Source organism: Ursus arctos, unplaced genomic scaffold, assembly GCF_023065955.2.
Source record: "Ursus arctos isolate Adak ecotype North America unplaced genomic scaffold, UrsArc2.0 scaffold_23, whole genome shotgun sequence".
Classification (NCBI taxonomy): Eukaryota; Metazoa; Chordata; class Mammalia; order Carnivora; family Ursidae; genus Ursus; species Ursus arctos.
Window position 1 is genome coordinate 33496484 of NW_026622908.1, and position 16638 is coordinate 33513121.

The following is a 16638-nucleotide window of genomic DNA, read 5'->3' on the forward strand; positions in this document are numbered from 1 at the left end:
TTTTTATTAAAATATTCCATAAAATCACATATCACACCATGAATTAATTCCTTTATGTTTTGCAGATCAACAAATTCACACTCAGGCTCCTCCTCGCTCATGAAATCATGCAGCTGAATAATAATGTGACTGAGTTCATTCTGCTTGGGTTGACCCAGGATCCTGTTAGGAAGAAAATAGTGTTTGTCACTTTCTTGCTTTTCTATTTGGGGATGTTGCTGGGTAACTTTCTGATTACTACTACTATCACGACTAGCCGGACACTTGGGAGTCCAATGTACTTCTTCCTTTTCCACCTATCCTTATCGGACACCTGCTTCTGTACTTCCATAGCCCCTAGAATGATTGTAGATGCCCTTTTGAAGAAGACCACAATCTCTTTCAGTGAGTGCATGATACAAGTCTTTTCACTACATTTCTTTGGCTGCCTGGGGATCTTCATCCTTATCCTCATGGCCGCTGACCGCTATGTGGCCATCTGTAAGCCCCTGCACTACACAACCATCATGAGTCGACAGGTCTGCTCTGTGCTGGTGGCTATGGCCTGGTTGGGGTCCTGTGTGCACTCTTTAATTCAGATTTTTCTTGCCTTGAGTTTACCCTTCTGTGGTCCCAATGTGATTGATCACTATTTTTGTGACTTGCAGCCCTTGTTGAAACTTGCCTGTGCAGACACCTATGTGATCAATCTCCTGTTGGTGTCCAATAGTGGGGCCATTTGTACAGTGAGTTTTGTCATGCTGATGTGCTCCTATGTTATCATCTTGTATTCTCTGAGAAACCACAGTGCTGAAGGGAGGAGAAAAGCCCTCTCCACCTGCATCTCCCACATCATTGTGGTCATCTTGTTCTTTGGTCCTTGCATATTTATATACACACGCCCTGCAACCACCTTCCCCATGGATAAGATGATAGCTGTGTTTTATACACTCGGAACACCTTTGATCAATCCTCTGATTTACACACTGAGGAATGCAGAGGTGAAAACTGCCATGAGGAAATTATGGAGAAGGAAGTTGATCTCAGACGACAAAAGATGAGTGGGTGTTTCAAATTTTTCTTCATAGTTTGGGTTTGTCCAGACGTCCATTGAGAATGTTACCTTTTATTGCGCTGTTAACATAATCAGGGGGCATAAGAATTCTTTCCTTCACGAATGGACATGTGCACTGGTTAGTATTGAGCCAGTTTCACATAGAGAAAGTGACAGCACCAGGTACAAACAGCCATGTCAAGACACATGCCTTAGTGTGTTCACTAAGTTCACTGCTGTGTCTCTGCCTCTCTTGCCTGCCTAGCATCACTGTGGTTGTGATCTAGTGATTTCCCTGCCCTTATTCATGTTAACTTCTGGTGTTCTCTGTTTAGAGTTACACTTTTATAGGCTTATATCCACAGTGTGGCAGGCTTTTCCTCCTTCAAATAACTTCCTTGTATTAGACACTTCAGTCACATCATGTCTGATAATGGACCTTCAACTTGGTTGCTCTTGGTTGCTGAGCAGAAAGCACCAGATTCAAATAATTGCACAATCTTCATTTTTTAAGGGACAATCTATAAACTAGGTAATCTCCCTTCTATTTCTTGGGGTTATACTTCAAATTCTTCTCATATTTATTTAAATCCTTCTAGAAGAGTGGCAGAACATAGTGTGAATATTCACCTTTCTGAAGGAATCTTTTCACCTTAGGAAGGTTGTGATAGTTGGGGTTATACTCATATTATTCATTTTGTAAAAACTACTTTTGCTTCTACAATGACCACTTCTAATTTGGGGGAAGCATTAAGTTTTTTAGTAGGTCATACAAATTATAATAATTTGTTTATACTATTGGGTTATTATGATTAAAGAATACATGTCCAAATTAAGTACATATTTTCATATGGGCTAGAAGTAAAACATACAAGCAGCCAATGGTTGAAATAAGGAATTTGAATGTGATAATTGATAAGGTTAAAACTCAGAGGCATCTTTTTAGGCTTTGGAACAGAAATAGTTACATTGCAGATATGAATTATCTCAGTGAGTTTTAATACAATCTAGAAAAGAGAGTAACTTGACAGAGACCAAGATATTTGGATAAAAACTGTATTAATGCATTCCTTCAAATGAAGGGGGGGGGGAGAGACGGGGTAATAAGCCATGAGAGACTATGGATGCTGGGAAACAAACTGAGGGCTTCAGAGGGGAGGCGGGTCGGGAATTGGGATAGGCTGGTGATGGGTATTAAGGAGGGCACATATTACATGAAGCACTGGGTGTTATATGCAAATAATGAATCATAGAACACTACATCAAAAACTAAGGAGGTACTGTATGGTGACTAACATAACATAATAAAAAATTATTATTAAAGAAAACCTGTATTAGTGCAGTGGAGATGGATAGCACCTTTTGTCACCATCCATCAACATTGCAATATTGAGTTACATGAGCCCTAAGAATCTTTCTGATTTCAACCTGTTTTCTTATTTGTACTTTTATCCATATAGAAAATTTAACATGGGTGTTTTTATTTATTTTGAACATATTTTTACTTATTAATTACTAAATTATATTAAAATTACTGTTTGTATTTACTTTATTATACCCAGAATATTAGAACTTCTTAGTTTGAGGGGCTCCTGGCTGGCTCAGTCAGTAGAGCATGTGACTCTTGATCTCAGGCTCCTGAATTTAAACCCCGTGTTGGATATGGAGCCTACTTAAAATAAAAATTTAAAAAAAGAAAAAAGAACTTCTGACCTTGGGAAAAAAAAAAATCTCTTTCTCTGTGTGGGAATGGAATGCCATGAATTCCAAAATGAACACTAGTGACATATATACATCATTTTTTTTTCAGATTCAGAATTTATCCATCTCAAGCAGTTTATCATTGATCATAGCTGCTGATTTTCCTCTTGCAAGGGTCACACTTTAGTAAATCTTGGTTGACAGAGTTTTAGTTGAACTCCTATTTCAAGACAAGGCATATATGAAAAGGGGAGTATGTTGGATCTAATTTAGGTACTGCCTCAGGGACACTCTATTCAAAACGTCTTCTGGACATGCTTTTGATACAGAGCTCCTGTGCCTGCTGTTACCATGTCTTTTGCCAACAGAGATCATGATCTAATTGCGGTTCAGAATTTTGTGATAAAGACAGTGGAAATGCAAAGGTGATGGAATGTGCCACCTCACCAGGATTTTTTTTTTTTTTTTGATGTCAGTGTTTCGATAGGGAAAAAGTAGGACTCTGACATCTAAAGTAGATGCATTTGTGTGGGGAAGAGGGAGAGCTATGAACTCAGATGATCTTGCATCCTCTTGGTTGTCATAAGTAGCTCCTTCTCCCTTGAAAGAGGGCAGCAACAGTCTTCCCTTGCCTAGACACTTGTGATTACCTCATTGGAGCAAGTATTCAGACAATGGTATTTGGTTTCCTACTGAGATTCCTCCCATACCCTTCATTGCTTCCAAACATCTAACCAGGTTCAAGTCACAGGGAAGACCAAGCAAGAGAGTCCAGGTTTGCTCTAGGACGATATGTCATACATGAGAGAATTGAAGGATTCTATGGCCATTATGTACAAGTGTGACCTAGGGGAGCACTAAATGATGGGGGTGTTTTCACAGTGTGTTGAAGTAGAAGTTTGGAGTTGAGGTCTATCCTGATCGGCTTGTTCTGCAGACCCACATCATTGGAGATGCCTCATCGAATATGTTGTTTGCTTTACTCACAGAACTATTTGTTAGGTCTGTGGAAAGAACTGTAAGAGAGAGCTGCCAAAAGTATGAAAGACCCAATAGTCCTTTTTTTTTTAATCTTAGGTATGGGCATATCCTCAAAGTCTGTATTATTCTTGGGCGTGCTAGTATAGGGGTGAATATGCTTTAAACTCTGTTCACATTCAGAGGGCCCTAAAGTAAATTGTTTGAGGAGATTAGATCCCAAGTTTCTAGGTAATAAAGTATCCCATTAGGAAGTCATCAGTGTGTCCATATTCACATAAAATATTCAGAGAAAATAAGCCCAACTGAAGGAATCAAAGCTTGACAGGACAACTGAGGATGAAGCATAGGGTACGTATGTATGTATGCATGCATTATGTGTGTATGTATTATCTTTATTTTATGCTTCTTAGCATTCTTAAAAATACCTTTATTACAAGTGCTCTTAAACACTTCTCCATGTGCATTGCAGAATGGTATAACTTCTATTTACTGATACTACACTGTTCTTATTACAGCTTGCAATTCTTATTTTTCTTTATGGCAATATTACTGTATCAAATAAACATGTTGTACCTCATAAATTTACACAAGATATTTCAATTTTTTAAAAAAATGGATGTTCTTTTTAAAAGGGCTATCTTGAAGATAAATTTTGATTCAAACTTTGGAAGAACTAAGGCGAACTTGGTGGGCAGGGAAAACAATAACACGTGAGATTAGCTAGGTAAAAACTTACTGACATTAAATAATTTTGCCTATTGCTGCATGTAATAATTAAAAAATAAGAAACAAAAACAACAAAAACAAAACAACCTTTATGGTAAAAAATGCATATGTCTGAACGTAGGATCTTTTGACATGAAACACTTACATGGGACTTGAAATTTGCTGTTAGGAGTTGAATTGTGTCCCCCAAGAAAAGAATATGTTGAAGTCTTAATCCCCAGTACTTCAGAATGTGACCCTATTAGAAACAGTGTTTGTGCTTGACAATTAGTTTTGTGTTTTTTTTATTTTTAAAGATTTTATTTATTTACGAGAAAGAGAGAGAGAGAGAGAGAGTGCACAAGCAGGGGATCAACAGGAAGAGGGAGATGCAGGCTCTCTGATGAGAAAGGAACCCCAGGCAGGACTCAATCTTAGGACCCTGGGATCATGACCTGAGCCAAAGGCAGACCCTTAACTGACTGAGTCAGGCAGAAGTACTGGCTTTTTTGGATTATAATGGAAAGTACTAACATTAAGCTTTGATGGCTGGGGCATCCATTTCAAAGACATCTCATCTGCAATGAATATAAGGCCACATACACCACTAGGTGAGGGGCCAGGCTGCCCCACCAGTAAAGTCCCCCTTTTGGAAAGCCCTGGGGGACCTCTAAGTGACCATTTGAGTGACCCTATGTTTTTCTGCCTGTACATTATGTTTTAAACTCACCAGTAGTGAACCCCCAAACCTTGGTACCCCACTCTTGACACCAATAAAGACAGAACCTCTGATTGGTGAGCTCTTTCTGTCTCTCCCTGTTACTGTGTACCTGTGACCAAACTGTGGCCCCAGGCCTGTGATGTACCCTCTGTGACTTGTGAGTGATAAACTTTGTTTTTTCAAAGTCCCCTTGTTGTTTCAACAGAGAAAAGGAGGAGAAACTGAAAAACAACACAGGCCAGTATTCGAGGTCTCAGAATTGCAATTTGGGGAGCACAGATTTTGGTGGAACCAGGAAAAGTGTCCTGCCCATGTGGGGAAAGCAAAGGGTTCTTTTTTGAGAAAGAAGAAAGGAGTAATCACATGATTTAAATAAAAAAGAGCAGAGAAAAAGAAAAAACAAAAACAAAAAAAAACTTCATTTGGTAGTGACAGATGGAGTTGCTTTTGATTACTATCTTTTTTTTTTTTTTAAGGAGAGCAAGAGCAAGAGAGAGAGAGAGTGCAGGGAGGTGAGGAGGGTCAGATACAGAGGGAGGGGGAGAGTCCCAAGCAGGCCCCACACCCAACACAAGGCAGGATCTTACAACCCTGAGATCATGACCCAAGCTGAAATCAAGAGTCTGACCCTAACCCACAGAGCCACCCAGTCACCCTGTTTTTAATTACTATCTAATTGATTATTCTACTGATGGTGTCAAACAAAACTGTTCCTGGTATGCAGTAGTTAACTTTTCTGTCCTCATAAAGTTCTTATCAATAGTTTTATGGTCCCAATGATAGTTGTTCTGTATGAGCAATTGCTTATAAAAACAATTAGTGCTCTGGTCAGGTCAAGAGTTCATTCATTAGAAAGGAAAATGGAGCTTCAAGACAGGGTCTTTGTCGCCAGAAATTTCCTAGCTGGATGTTAGGGGGAAGGGGGGGAGAGGGTTGGCTCTCAGCTCCCAGAGGGCTTTGCATGTGGCCCCTCTGTCTTCAAAGCCAGGGATGGTGCGTTTAATTCTAATTGCACCTTGAATCTCTCTTACTTACTCTTCTATTACCAGTCAGGAAAATTCTCTTCTTTTAAAGAACTTAGGATAGAAACATGTAACTCAAAGTCAACATACCAGTAACCTTAATTACATTGTTGAAATCTCTTTAGACATGTAATTCGACATTTAACATTTAACATGTGCTATATTATCATATCTCCAGTCCCCGGGGCTAGGGCAGGAAATCCTGAGGGACATTTTGGAACTGTGTCTACCACAGTGTAAAAGGAGTTTTGAAAAATCACAGCTTTAAGCCAAGAACCGGAGAATGCACAACTCAGTATTTCTAAAATGAGGACAGTGCTATCTCTGTGAACTATGCCCCTTTTGCCTCCTCTTCCACATGTTATGCATGTGGGTGGAAAATAGGACATTCCCTTAGGCGTGAATCGAGTCTTGGAGGAAATATAAGTAACATTGTATATTAACTTAATCCCTGAATCCCACTAAATATATGATCTTCATCAAGTCTCTCACACAATCAGTTCAGCTGTAACAAGTTGTCTACGTGCATGAACACATCAATGCCATGGATGACGGCCCAGAGCGTGGAACTTATATTTCAGTGTCACAGAGTTTTGTGCTGTGAGCTGTTGTTTTACTTTGTCCTTGAGTATCAATGACTTCGGTCTAAAGATTGAGATCTGAATGCTTTGTCCTGGAGATATTGCCAAGTTACTTTGTAAATTGTGTCAGAATGTTTCTAATAGTAATAGTGAATAATAGCAATATTACTAATTGTGATAATAATAGTAACTATGTATTACTGATGTATGATAAAATAGTTGTACTATAGGGGAAGAATCTAAGTTCCAGTGAGATAAGTGTCTAACCCAAAGTCACATAGCCTGTGAAAGGTACACCTGGAATTCAAACTCAGACCCTCTGGATTCAAAGTCTGAGGTGGTGAACATGAGATCATGCTGGACATCTGGCAAATGCATCGCACATAAAATTGCCTCTCCTTCTCAATCCTGAAGATGCAGATCTAATTAGGTTTGACACTGTGGCCATGGCACATTCTTCAGCCATCGTCTTCTGTCCTTTCACATGCACACACGCGTGCGCACACAAGGAAATAATCAGTCCTCCTTGCAGTGTTTCTGACGTCAAAAGCACAAAAATTCAATTGGCTAGGCAGTGAAAAAGAATTATAAGTGTATTTCAATAAAACATGAAAATAAATCCATTAAATTTTATGTTACTTTGCCATCATCAATAATCAAAACTGTAAAAATTATCTTATTCATTTATTTTGTTGGTGCAATTGAGGTTCTACTAACAGTGGACTGTATAAGTTGGAAAGTAAAAGTATGTATCCTAAGTACACAATTCAAAATCTCAGTGTAATTTTGAAATACGTGGTACATTATTGTATTATTTTAATAAAAATTCAGATACACTAATAAGTGCTTACTCTGTGTTGTGTGTGGAAGTGCTGGTCACAGTCATTGTAGGGTCAGTAAAGCATCTTAGCACGATCAAACTCTACTATACTAGTTACTAGCTGCCTAGTCTTGTCGAGTATCTCTTTGTGACTCTGGGGAATATTAATAGTATCATCTCATAGGTTCATTATGTGCATTAAATTTTTAAAATCCCTTTAAGGTCCTTAGTACAATTACTAGCACATTGTAATGACTTTTCAGTTACTGCTATTACCCTTGCCATCATCAAAATTTACATTATTAAATACAGTCTGAGGAAAAATAGATCCTATTTTCATTGAGTTAATAGTTTATTGAGGAGATGAGAGAAGAACACCAATATTTAAAGAATACACACAAAACCCCCTAAACAAAACGAGAAAACCTTCAACAATCTATGAAAGGGGAGTCAAATGAAATTAGGTATTGGGAGTGTAATGGGATGATTTGGGGCATGGAATTAGGTTTCAGAAAGGGGTTATAATGAGGATAAGCTTTGTGGGAACGGGGACATTTAAGTTCGACCTTAATTATTTTAAGAATACCTTCAACATTAATAAATAATTAGTCTTGATAATGGAAGGGGCGGAAGACCCTTAATAAATATAATGGATACTTTAGGGTTTATTCCTGGTGTGGAAAGGAATAAGGCAACTTTAAAAACTTTTTGATCACTGACCATAGGACCTACATCTGATGTTTAACATCATATGTTTGAAGCAATCTTAAAAAAAAATTAAAAAGCACATTTGAAAGGGATAAAGAAAGGGGGGATAATAAGAATGAAGCATGAGAGACTATGGACTCTGAGAAACAAACTGAGGGCTTCAGAGGGGAGGGGGGTGGGGGTATGGGATAGACTGGTGATGGGTAGTAAGGAGTGCACGTATTGCATGGTGCACTGGGTGTTATACGCAACTAATGAATCATGGAACTTTACATCGGAAACCGGGGATGTACTGTATAGTGACTAACATAATATAATAAAAAAAACATTAAAATAAAAAAAAAGCAAAGCACATTTGGAAAACCAAAGCAATAGCAAATTAAAATCACCAGAGTTTATTTTTACCAGCGTTGTCCAAGAATTCCCATTGGGATTGCCATTGACACTGCACCCACGTGCATCTAGTGCCTTTAAATACTCTCCCTGCCTGTTCCCCTGCAGCTTCTCCAGGAGTCCCCAACCCGGTGCATTTAGGGAAGTAGACCTTGAAGCTCCTTATTGCACCAAAGGGAAAAAAAGGCAAGACAGAAAGGCCCAGATGCAGTTGAGATTTTCCTTCCAATTGTATGATATACTTCTCATTCCTGTTCTGAGGATTCATAGTTAGTTTTTAAGATCATTTTTTTTTACTTTTTATTTTTTGTAGTTTCAAGTTTTTATTTATATTCCAGTTAGTTAACATATAGTGTAATATTAGTTTCAGGAGTAGAATTCAGTGATTCATTACATTTAAATATAATTTGTACACTACACACAAAGTATGAGATGTTTTTCATTCCTTTTTTTGTCCTAAGAGATCTATTTATCATTTGATTTTGAAGATTTTTTTTTTCATTTGTTGTCATGAGTTCAAGAAGACAAGGATATCCATTTCAGTATTAAATGGAATTGGCTGATACTGAACATGTGAGTTTTTTCCTTTTCCTTTTCCATCTTTTCTTTATTCTCACCTTTTCTATTTTTGCATGCTTGAACCTTTGTCATCTCTTTCAGCAGCTGTAGAACCATCTATCTTTATTCACTTGTTTTCTGAGGCAATTTTTTTTGAATGAACAATATTCTACAAATATATCTTTTTGGTAATGATTTCTTTTATAACCTTTCAGGCTTGTAATTCATGTAATGGGTTGGCATTTTAATAGTTTACAAAACATCTTTTAAAGGTCTGTTATAATAAAAAGTGAAAAATGGGAATGCTGTTTTGAAATCCTGGTTTCAAACTTGGGACTGCTTAGCTGCCAGGTCAGGAGGCTAACAGAAATTGTGGAATGCTGTGTACTCTTCTTTGGACAGAAAAGCATTGATAAAAAAACAGTAAAAGTTTGGACAAAAGCAAATAATTGAGTAAGATAAAAGAGCATAAAAATAGTAAGAAAACGATGGAAAGTTAATTGATAATTTTGGTAAACTGGCAAATGAGTTAGTAAATCACTTGATTTAAAAAATAGTTCTTTGTAGCTGGAAGGATCCTTGAAAACCACAATTCCTTATTTTCTTAAGAGGAAAAAGATACCCAAAGAATTTGAGGAACTTCTTTGGATGGAAAAGCAATGATAACAAAACAATAAAAGTTTGGACAAAAACAAATAATTGAGTAAGATCAGCAATAAAGAGAATAAAGTGAGTAAGAAAATGATGGAAAGTTAATTGATAATTTTGATAAACTGATAAATGAGTTAGTAAATCACTTGATTAAAAAAATGAGATCTTTGTAGCTGGAAGGATCCATGAAAACCACAATTCCTTACTTTCTTAAGACAAAATAGATACCCAAAGAATTTGAGGAACTTCTTCCTAAATCCCATAATCAGGGAGTGGCAGATCAGGACAAGACTCTCCGTTTCTTGCCTCACTGTGCCGTAGGTCTGTCATACTGAGCAAGAACCCCTGATATTTGACATGAATGGAGCCAGTATGGAAGACGATTTCAGTGACCACAGTTAGAGAAGTTCAAATTGCATAATTGATGACTATTTCTTTAACAAAGATAGATCAGATGTATATTAAAATTTTAAAAAACCTGCAGGGAACTAGAAAATGACCTAAGTAAGATAGAAGGATAAAATAATTATTTTCTTGAAGTGTTTGACTCACTTATTCTAAATAATAAGAGAGAGAATATCTTTTGCAGGGTATCGAAGGTCTTCATGAATAAATTTTTACTTGGATTTCAGTTCTTCCATCTGTGAAATGGGAAATCCTGTGACCTACCCCAAGTCTTGGTCATTAGTTTGGGATTTTTAGTAGTGGTTAGTTGTCAAAATACTTTTATAACTTCTGTAGAAATCTATATTCAATGGCATGTTAAACTCATTGAAGAAAATTTATTCCCAGAGCTTCCTTTGTCCTCTGAACTGTGAAGCATTTATAGAATATTAGTCATTTTTAAATTAATAATAAAAGTTCATAGTTATTTAATTCTAACAATGTGTTATATGCACATATATGTAGCTAAGTATTTTATATGACTATTTTAATTCGATTCCCACAAGAATCTTGAGTGATAAATACTATTATCACTATTTTACAGATGGGAAAATAAGGTTCAGAGGGTTTATAACTTGCCTAAGATTATTCAGGTTTCGTGGACCATATATTGGAATGCATTCAACCAAATTCAAGCACTCTCTCCCACCATGATAACCTGTCTCTCTTGCAAATACAATTGCCAATTTCACTTTAGGAATTGAAGGTTAGCCAGTCATTCTTGTGACCTAAGAAATACTTTCTGTGAGACTAAGGACACCAAGATGATCCTGAAAAACAGGGGTTATTTGTTTTCCTCCTTTTTAATGCCTTTTTAGAAGTTGTGGTAAAGCAGAGTGAACACCAGTGTCCTGACTGCCCGTTTTAGGATGCTGTCTGGTGTAAATTTTCTTATTGAACTTGTTGCAGCAGAGATGAAGATTGCAGGTAATAAGAAATTTTAAATATGGTGGCATTTCTACTGAGTCCATATATATCGGAGATTGTCAACCTTTTGCGTGGCATACCCTGATTATTCAGCAATCTCTGTTGCAAATTTGTTTCCCTCTGTTAAAACGAAAATAAGAGCCAGAGTTGGTTCAACAAAACAAGGAGCCATGATGGTATCTCAGTGTGGTTTTGATTTGAATTTCCCTGATGGCTAATGATTTTGAACATTTTTTCATGTGTCTGTTAGCCGTTTGTATGTCTTCATTGGAAAAGTGTCTGTTCATATCTTCTGCCCATTTTTTGATTTGTTTATTTGTTTCTCGTGTATTGAGTTTGAGAAGTTCTTTGTAGATCTTGGATACCAGTCCTTTATCTGTAGTGTCATTTGCAAATATATTTTCCCATTCCGTGGGCTGCCTCTGAGATACCACCTTACGCCAGTTAGAATGGCAAAAATAGATAAGGCAAGAATCAACAATTGCTGGAGAGGATGTGGAGAAAGGGGATCCCTCCTACATTGTTGGTGGGAATGCAAGTTGGTACAGCCACTCTGGAAAACAGTGTGGAGGTCCCTTAAAAAGTTAAAAATTGAGCTACCCTATGACCCAGCCGTTGCACTACTGGGTGTTTACCCCAAAGATACAGACATAGTGAAGAGAAGGGCCATATGCACCCCAATGTTCATAGCAGCAATGTCCACAATAGCTAAATCATGGAAGGAGCCGAGATGCCCTTCAACAGATGACTGGATTAAGATGTGGTCCATATATACAATGGAATATTACTCAGCAATCAGAAAGAACGAATTCTCAACATGTGCTGCAACATGGACGGCACTGGAGGAGATAATGCTAAGTGAAATAAGTCAAGCAGAGAAAGACAAATATCATATGATTTCTCTCATCTATGGAATATAAGAAGTAGGATGATCGGTAGGGGAAGAAAGGGATAAAGAAAGGGGGGGTAATCAGAAGGGGGAATGAAACATGAGAGACTATGGACTATGAGAAACAAACTGAGGGCCTCAGAGGGGAGGGGGGTGGGGGAATGGGATAGACCGGTGATGGGTAGTAGGGAGGGCACGTATTGCATGGTGCACTGGGTGTTATACACAACTAATGAATCATCGAACTTTACGTTGGAAACCGGGGATGTACTGTATGGTGACTAACATAATATAATAAAAAATCATTAAAAAAAAAAAAACAACAAAAAACAAGGAGCCATGAAAAAGAGCAAATTGTGAATGAGTCCTCAGTAATAACAGCTAGATATTTAACAAATCACCTTCAAACTTCTTTAAATCCCATCAGAATTATGAAAGTATAACTAAATGTCCTAGTGCTGATAAAAAGACCAAATCCAGATAGAGGTTTAAAAGAGATATAGATGTAGATGTGTTTCTTTATATCAAATATGTCCTCGTGAAGGAGTGTGGGAGTTGGGTATATATGTGCCTGTCTAGTTATATTTACATTTTTAAGACCTTTGATGACATATGATGTTTGAGGAAGAACATCTATGTCTAAACTTGCTAAAGTCATTGAGGAAGCAATGTAGTAATTAGTGATAAAGAAGTTATTTAAATTTACTGAATTCCAGGAAGGTTTACTTTTTATTCTGCTTCATTTCATTTCTTATGTATTGTCTTCTTCTGAAACCATAGTATAAAATGATGAGTTTTAAAATCAACTTTAATTACTGAAGTAATAATGAAATATAATCTCTTTATTTTTTATTTTTTTTATTTAATTTTTTATTATGATATGTTAGTCACCATACAGTACATCATTAGTTTTTGATGTAGTGTTCCATGATTTATTGTTTGCATATAACACCCAGTGCACCATGCAATATGTGCCTTCCTTAATACCCATTAACCGGCTAGCCCATTCCCCCCCCCACCCCGGAGGCCCTCAGTTTGTTTCCCAGAGTCCATAGTGTCTTCGGGTTCGTTCCCCCTTCTGTTTACCCCCGCTTCATTCTTCCCTTCCTTCTCCTACTGATCTCCCCGCTATTCCTTATGTTCCATAAATGAGTGAAACCATATGATAATTGTCTTTCTCTGCTTGACTTATTTCACTTAGCATAATCTCCTCTGGGACTGGAGGAAATATAATCTCCTTAATGAAGACATTAAAACACTGAATAACATGAAAATCCCTTTTGGCCATCACCTCCTTTGTTTCTGAGAAGTACATCTTTCCTTCCACACTTTTTTCTATTAATTTATAAGCACAGCAGTTCTCACAGAAGCTACATGGTATTCTGTGGCTGTGATCTTTTTTCTTTTAACATGCACGTTATCATACTGTGATTATTTTTGTGCATTTTATTATGTTTTCCACACTAAAGTATGTTTTAGTGATTTGTATCATGGTAGATGTCTCCTAGGGATCGAACATTTAGATTTGTCTAGTTTTCCATAATGAGAACATACCACCCCTTATTTCCTTTCTATTGTCAAGTTTTAGATCACTTCTATTTTCCAAATGTGAATGAGTCTGTGAAGAATATCCTTTTGTATGCTTTCTGGGGTAGTTTTGCTGAGTCACTCATCAAAATTTTAATGAAAAATCTTTTTTTAATTTTTAATTTTAATTATTTATTTATTTTAAAAATACTTTATTTTTTTGTGAAAGAGAGAGAATGAGTGAGAGAGAGCACAAGTAAGGGGGAAAGGCAGGGGGAGAAGCAGACTCCCCACTGAGCAGGGAGCTGGACATGGGGCCCGATCCCAGTACTGTGGGATCATGAGCTGACCTGAAGGCAGACACTTAACCTACTGAGCCACCCAGGCACACAATGGACAGCCTTTTAAATTTTATTTTTATGAAGTTGATGAGTGGGAATATAATATCTCATTCTTGTTGAATCTGCATTTCTCTGATTCTAATGTGGTTGAATAGTTTTACATATAGTTTTGTATAGTTGTGATTTTCTTTCTGTGTATTACCTTGTCAAATACTTTGCTTTTTTAGAAAATTGGGCTATTTATCTTTATGTGATTGATTCAAAGTATTTATAAATATTTATTTCCATTTGCAACTTTTAAAATTATTTGATTTATATGCAGTTGTGTCATATAGAAGATTTTAAAATAGATTTTATATGTTCTTTTGAATTGGTTTTTTTTTGTGCTTTGCTTAAAAAAATATTCCTACATAAGATATAAACCCATTCTAATTATTTCTCAATTTTTTCTTCTTTGCTTGTGTTGGATACATTTGTATCTTTCACCCATCTGAATTATACTTTTGGGGCCTTATGAAGTAAATTGTTTTTGGAGAGAAATTCAAATTCTTAACATCAGTAACTAAAATTCACACTAATTTGAATTCACTGGAGTTCATATCAATATGAAAGTTCAACTTACATATGGAATAAATTCCAATATATATTTGCTTATTTATTGACTATCTTCAGATCCAGCAATTTGTCTTTACCTACAACTTTGTTGTTAATATTTATTTATTTTTGAGAGAGAGAGAGAGAGGGAGTAAGAGCAAGAGGGACAGAGGGAGTGTGAGAAAAAATCTCAAGCAGACTCTGTGCTGAGCACGAAGCCAAACATGGGGCTTGATCTCACAACCCTGAGATCATGACATGAGCCACAACCAAGAGTCGATGCTTAATCTGCTGAGCCACGGGGGCACCCCTACCTACAACTTTTAATTGCCATAGCTTGATAATATACTTCAATTCTGGAGGATATGAGTATTCTCTTTGTTCTTCCATTGAAAAAGTTAACTTAACTACTCTGCATTTTAATTCTTTCTGAATTTTGAAATCAGCTTTCCATGAAAAAGTTTGTCAGAATTTTTAATTATTGAATGTATTGATTAATTTGGGAAAAATGGACATCTTTCTTATAGTGATCCTCCCTAACCATAAACATGGTATACTCTTTTAACTTGTTACAATCTTTTTATATCTTTTAATACAATTCTATATTCAATAAGGGAATTCCATTTTTAATAGATAACTCATAGATAAAATAATCTTGAACCATTTATTTTAAACAAATGACATCATAGCCCAGATTCATTACTACGATTTTGCTTGTGTGAAGGTGCTATTTTCAGAGATTTTTGCAAGAAATTAGGCCACAGGATGTTAATTTGGGGTTCATGGATGGAATTCAACCCAAAAGTCCACAAACTCCTTACAATCCTATTAAAAATTTATTTGTATGCCCGGTGTGCATTTTTCTAAAATAATCTCATAGGAATATGTGCCCTCCTTAATACCCATCACAAGCTTATCCAATTCCCCCACCCCCCTCCCCCCTGAAGCCCTCAGTTTGCTTCCCAGAGTCCATAGTCTCTCATGGTGCATTCCCCCTTCTGTTTACCCCCCTTTCTTCTTCCCTTTCCTCTCCTACCAATCTTCCTGCTTTTTTTTTTTTTTAAAGATTTTATTTATTTATTCGACAGAGATAGACAGCCAGTGAGAGAGGGAACACAAGCAGGGGGAGTGGGAGAGGAAGAAGCAGGCTCATAGCGGAGGAGCCTGATGTGGGGCTCGATCCCATAATGCTGGGATCACGCCCTGAGCCGAAGACGGATGCTTAACCGCTGTGCCACCCAGGCGCCCCAAGAAAGAGATTCCTACTTCTTATGTTCCATAAATGAGTGAAACCATATGATAATTGCCTTTCTCTGCTTGACTTATTTCACTTAGCATAATCTCCTCTAGTCCCGTCCATGTTCCTGCAAATGTTGGGTAATCGTTCTTTTTGATAGCTGAGTAATATTCCATTGTATATATGGGCTACATCTTCTTAATCCACTCGTTTGTGGAAGGGTATCTCGGCTCCTTCCAAAATTTAGCTATTGTGGACAATGCTGCTAGGAACATTGGGGTGCATATGGCCCTTCTCTTCACTATGTCTTTATCTTTGGGGTAAATACCCAGTAGTGCAATTGCTGGATATTAGGGTAGCTCTATTTTTTACTTCTTAAGGGAACACCACACTGTTTTCCAAAGTGGCTGTACCAACTTGCATTCCCACCAACAGTGTGAGACAGATCCCCTTTCTCCACATCCTCTCCAACATTTGTTGTCTCTTGCCTTGTCTATTTTTGCAATTCTAACTGGCATAAGGTGGTATCTGAATGTGGTTTTGATTTGAATTTCCCTGACGGCTAATGATTTTGAACATTTTTTCATGTGTCTGTTAGCCATTTGTATGTCTTCATTGGAAAAGTGTCTGTTCATATCTTCTACCCATTTACTGATTTGATTGTTTGTTTCTCACGTATTGAGTTTGAGAAGTTCTTTGTAGATCTTGGATTACAGTCTTTTATCTGTAATGTCATTTGCAAATATCTTCTCCCATTCCGTGGCCTGCCTCTTAGTTTTTCTGACTGTTTCCTTGGCTGTGCAGA

At 37.1% G+C, this 16638-nt stretch overlaps 1 protein-coding gene and 1 non-coding gene across 2 annotated transcripts; both read left to right on the forward strand.

Annotated features, from left to right (window-relative positions):
* Positions 1-107: 107 nt before the first annotated feature.
* On the forward strand, positions 108-1040 carry LOC125282281 (olfactory receptor 4C16-like). Its single transcript, XM_048216636.1, has one exon. It carries the CDS (start codon positions 108-110, stop codon positions 1038-1040), a length of 933 nt encoding a protein of 310 aa, XP_048072593.1.
* A 2598-nt stretch (positions 1041-3638) lies between these two features.
* Positions 3639-3763, forward strand: LOC113246562 (small nucleolar RNA SNORA18). Its single transcript, XR_003312996.1, has one exon. It is a non-coding gene; the product is annotated as a small nucleolar RNA SNORA18 (small nucleolar RNA).
* The last annotated feature ends 12875 nt before the right edge of the window (positions 3764-16638 follow it).

Bases quoted from the DNA above. Each gene is read 5' to 3' on its own strand.
- LOC125282281 (XM_048216636.1), top strand. From the start codon at position 108: ATGCAGCTGAATAATAATGTGACTGAGTTCATTCTGCTTGGGTTGACC.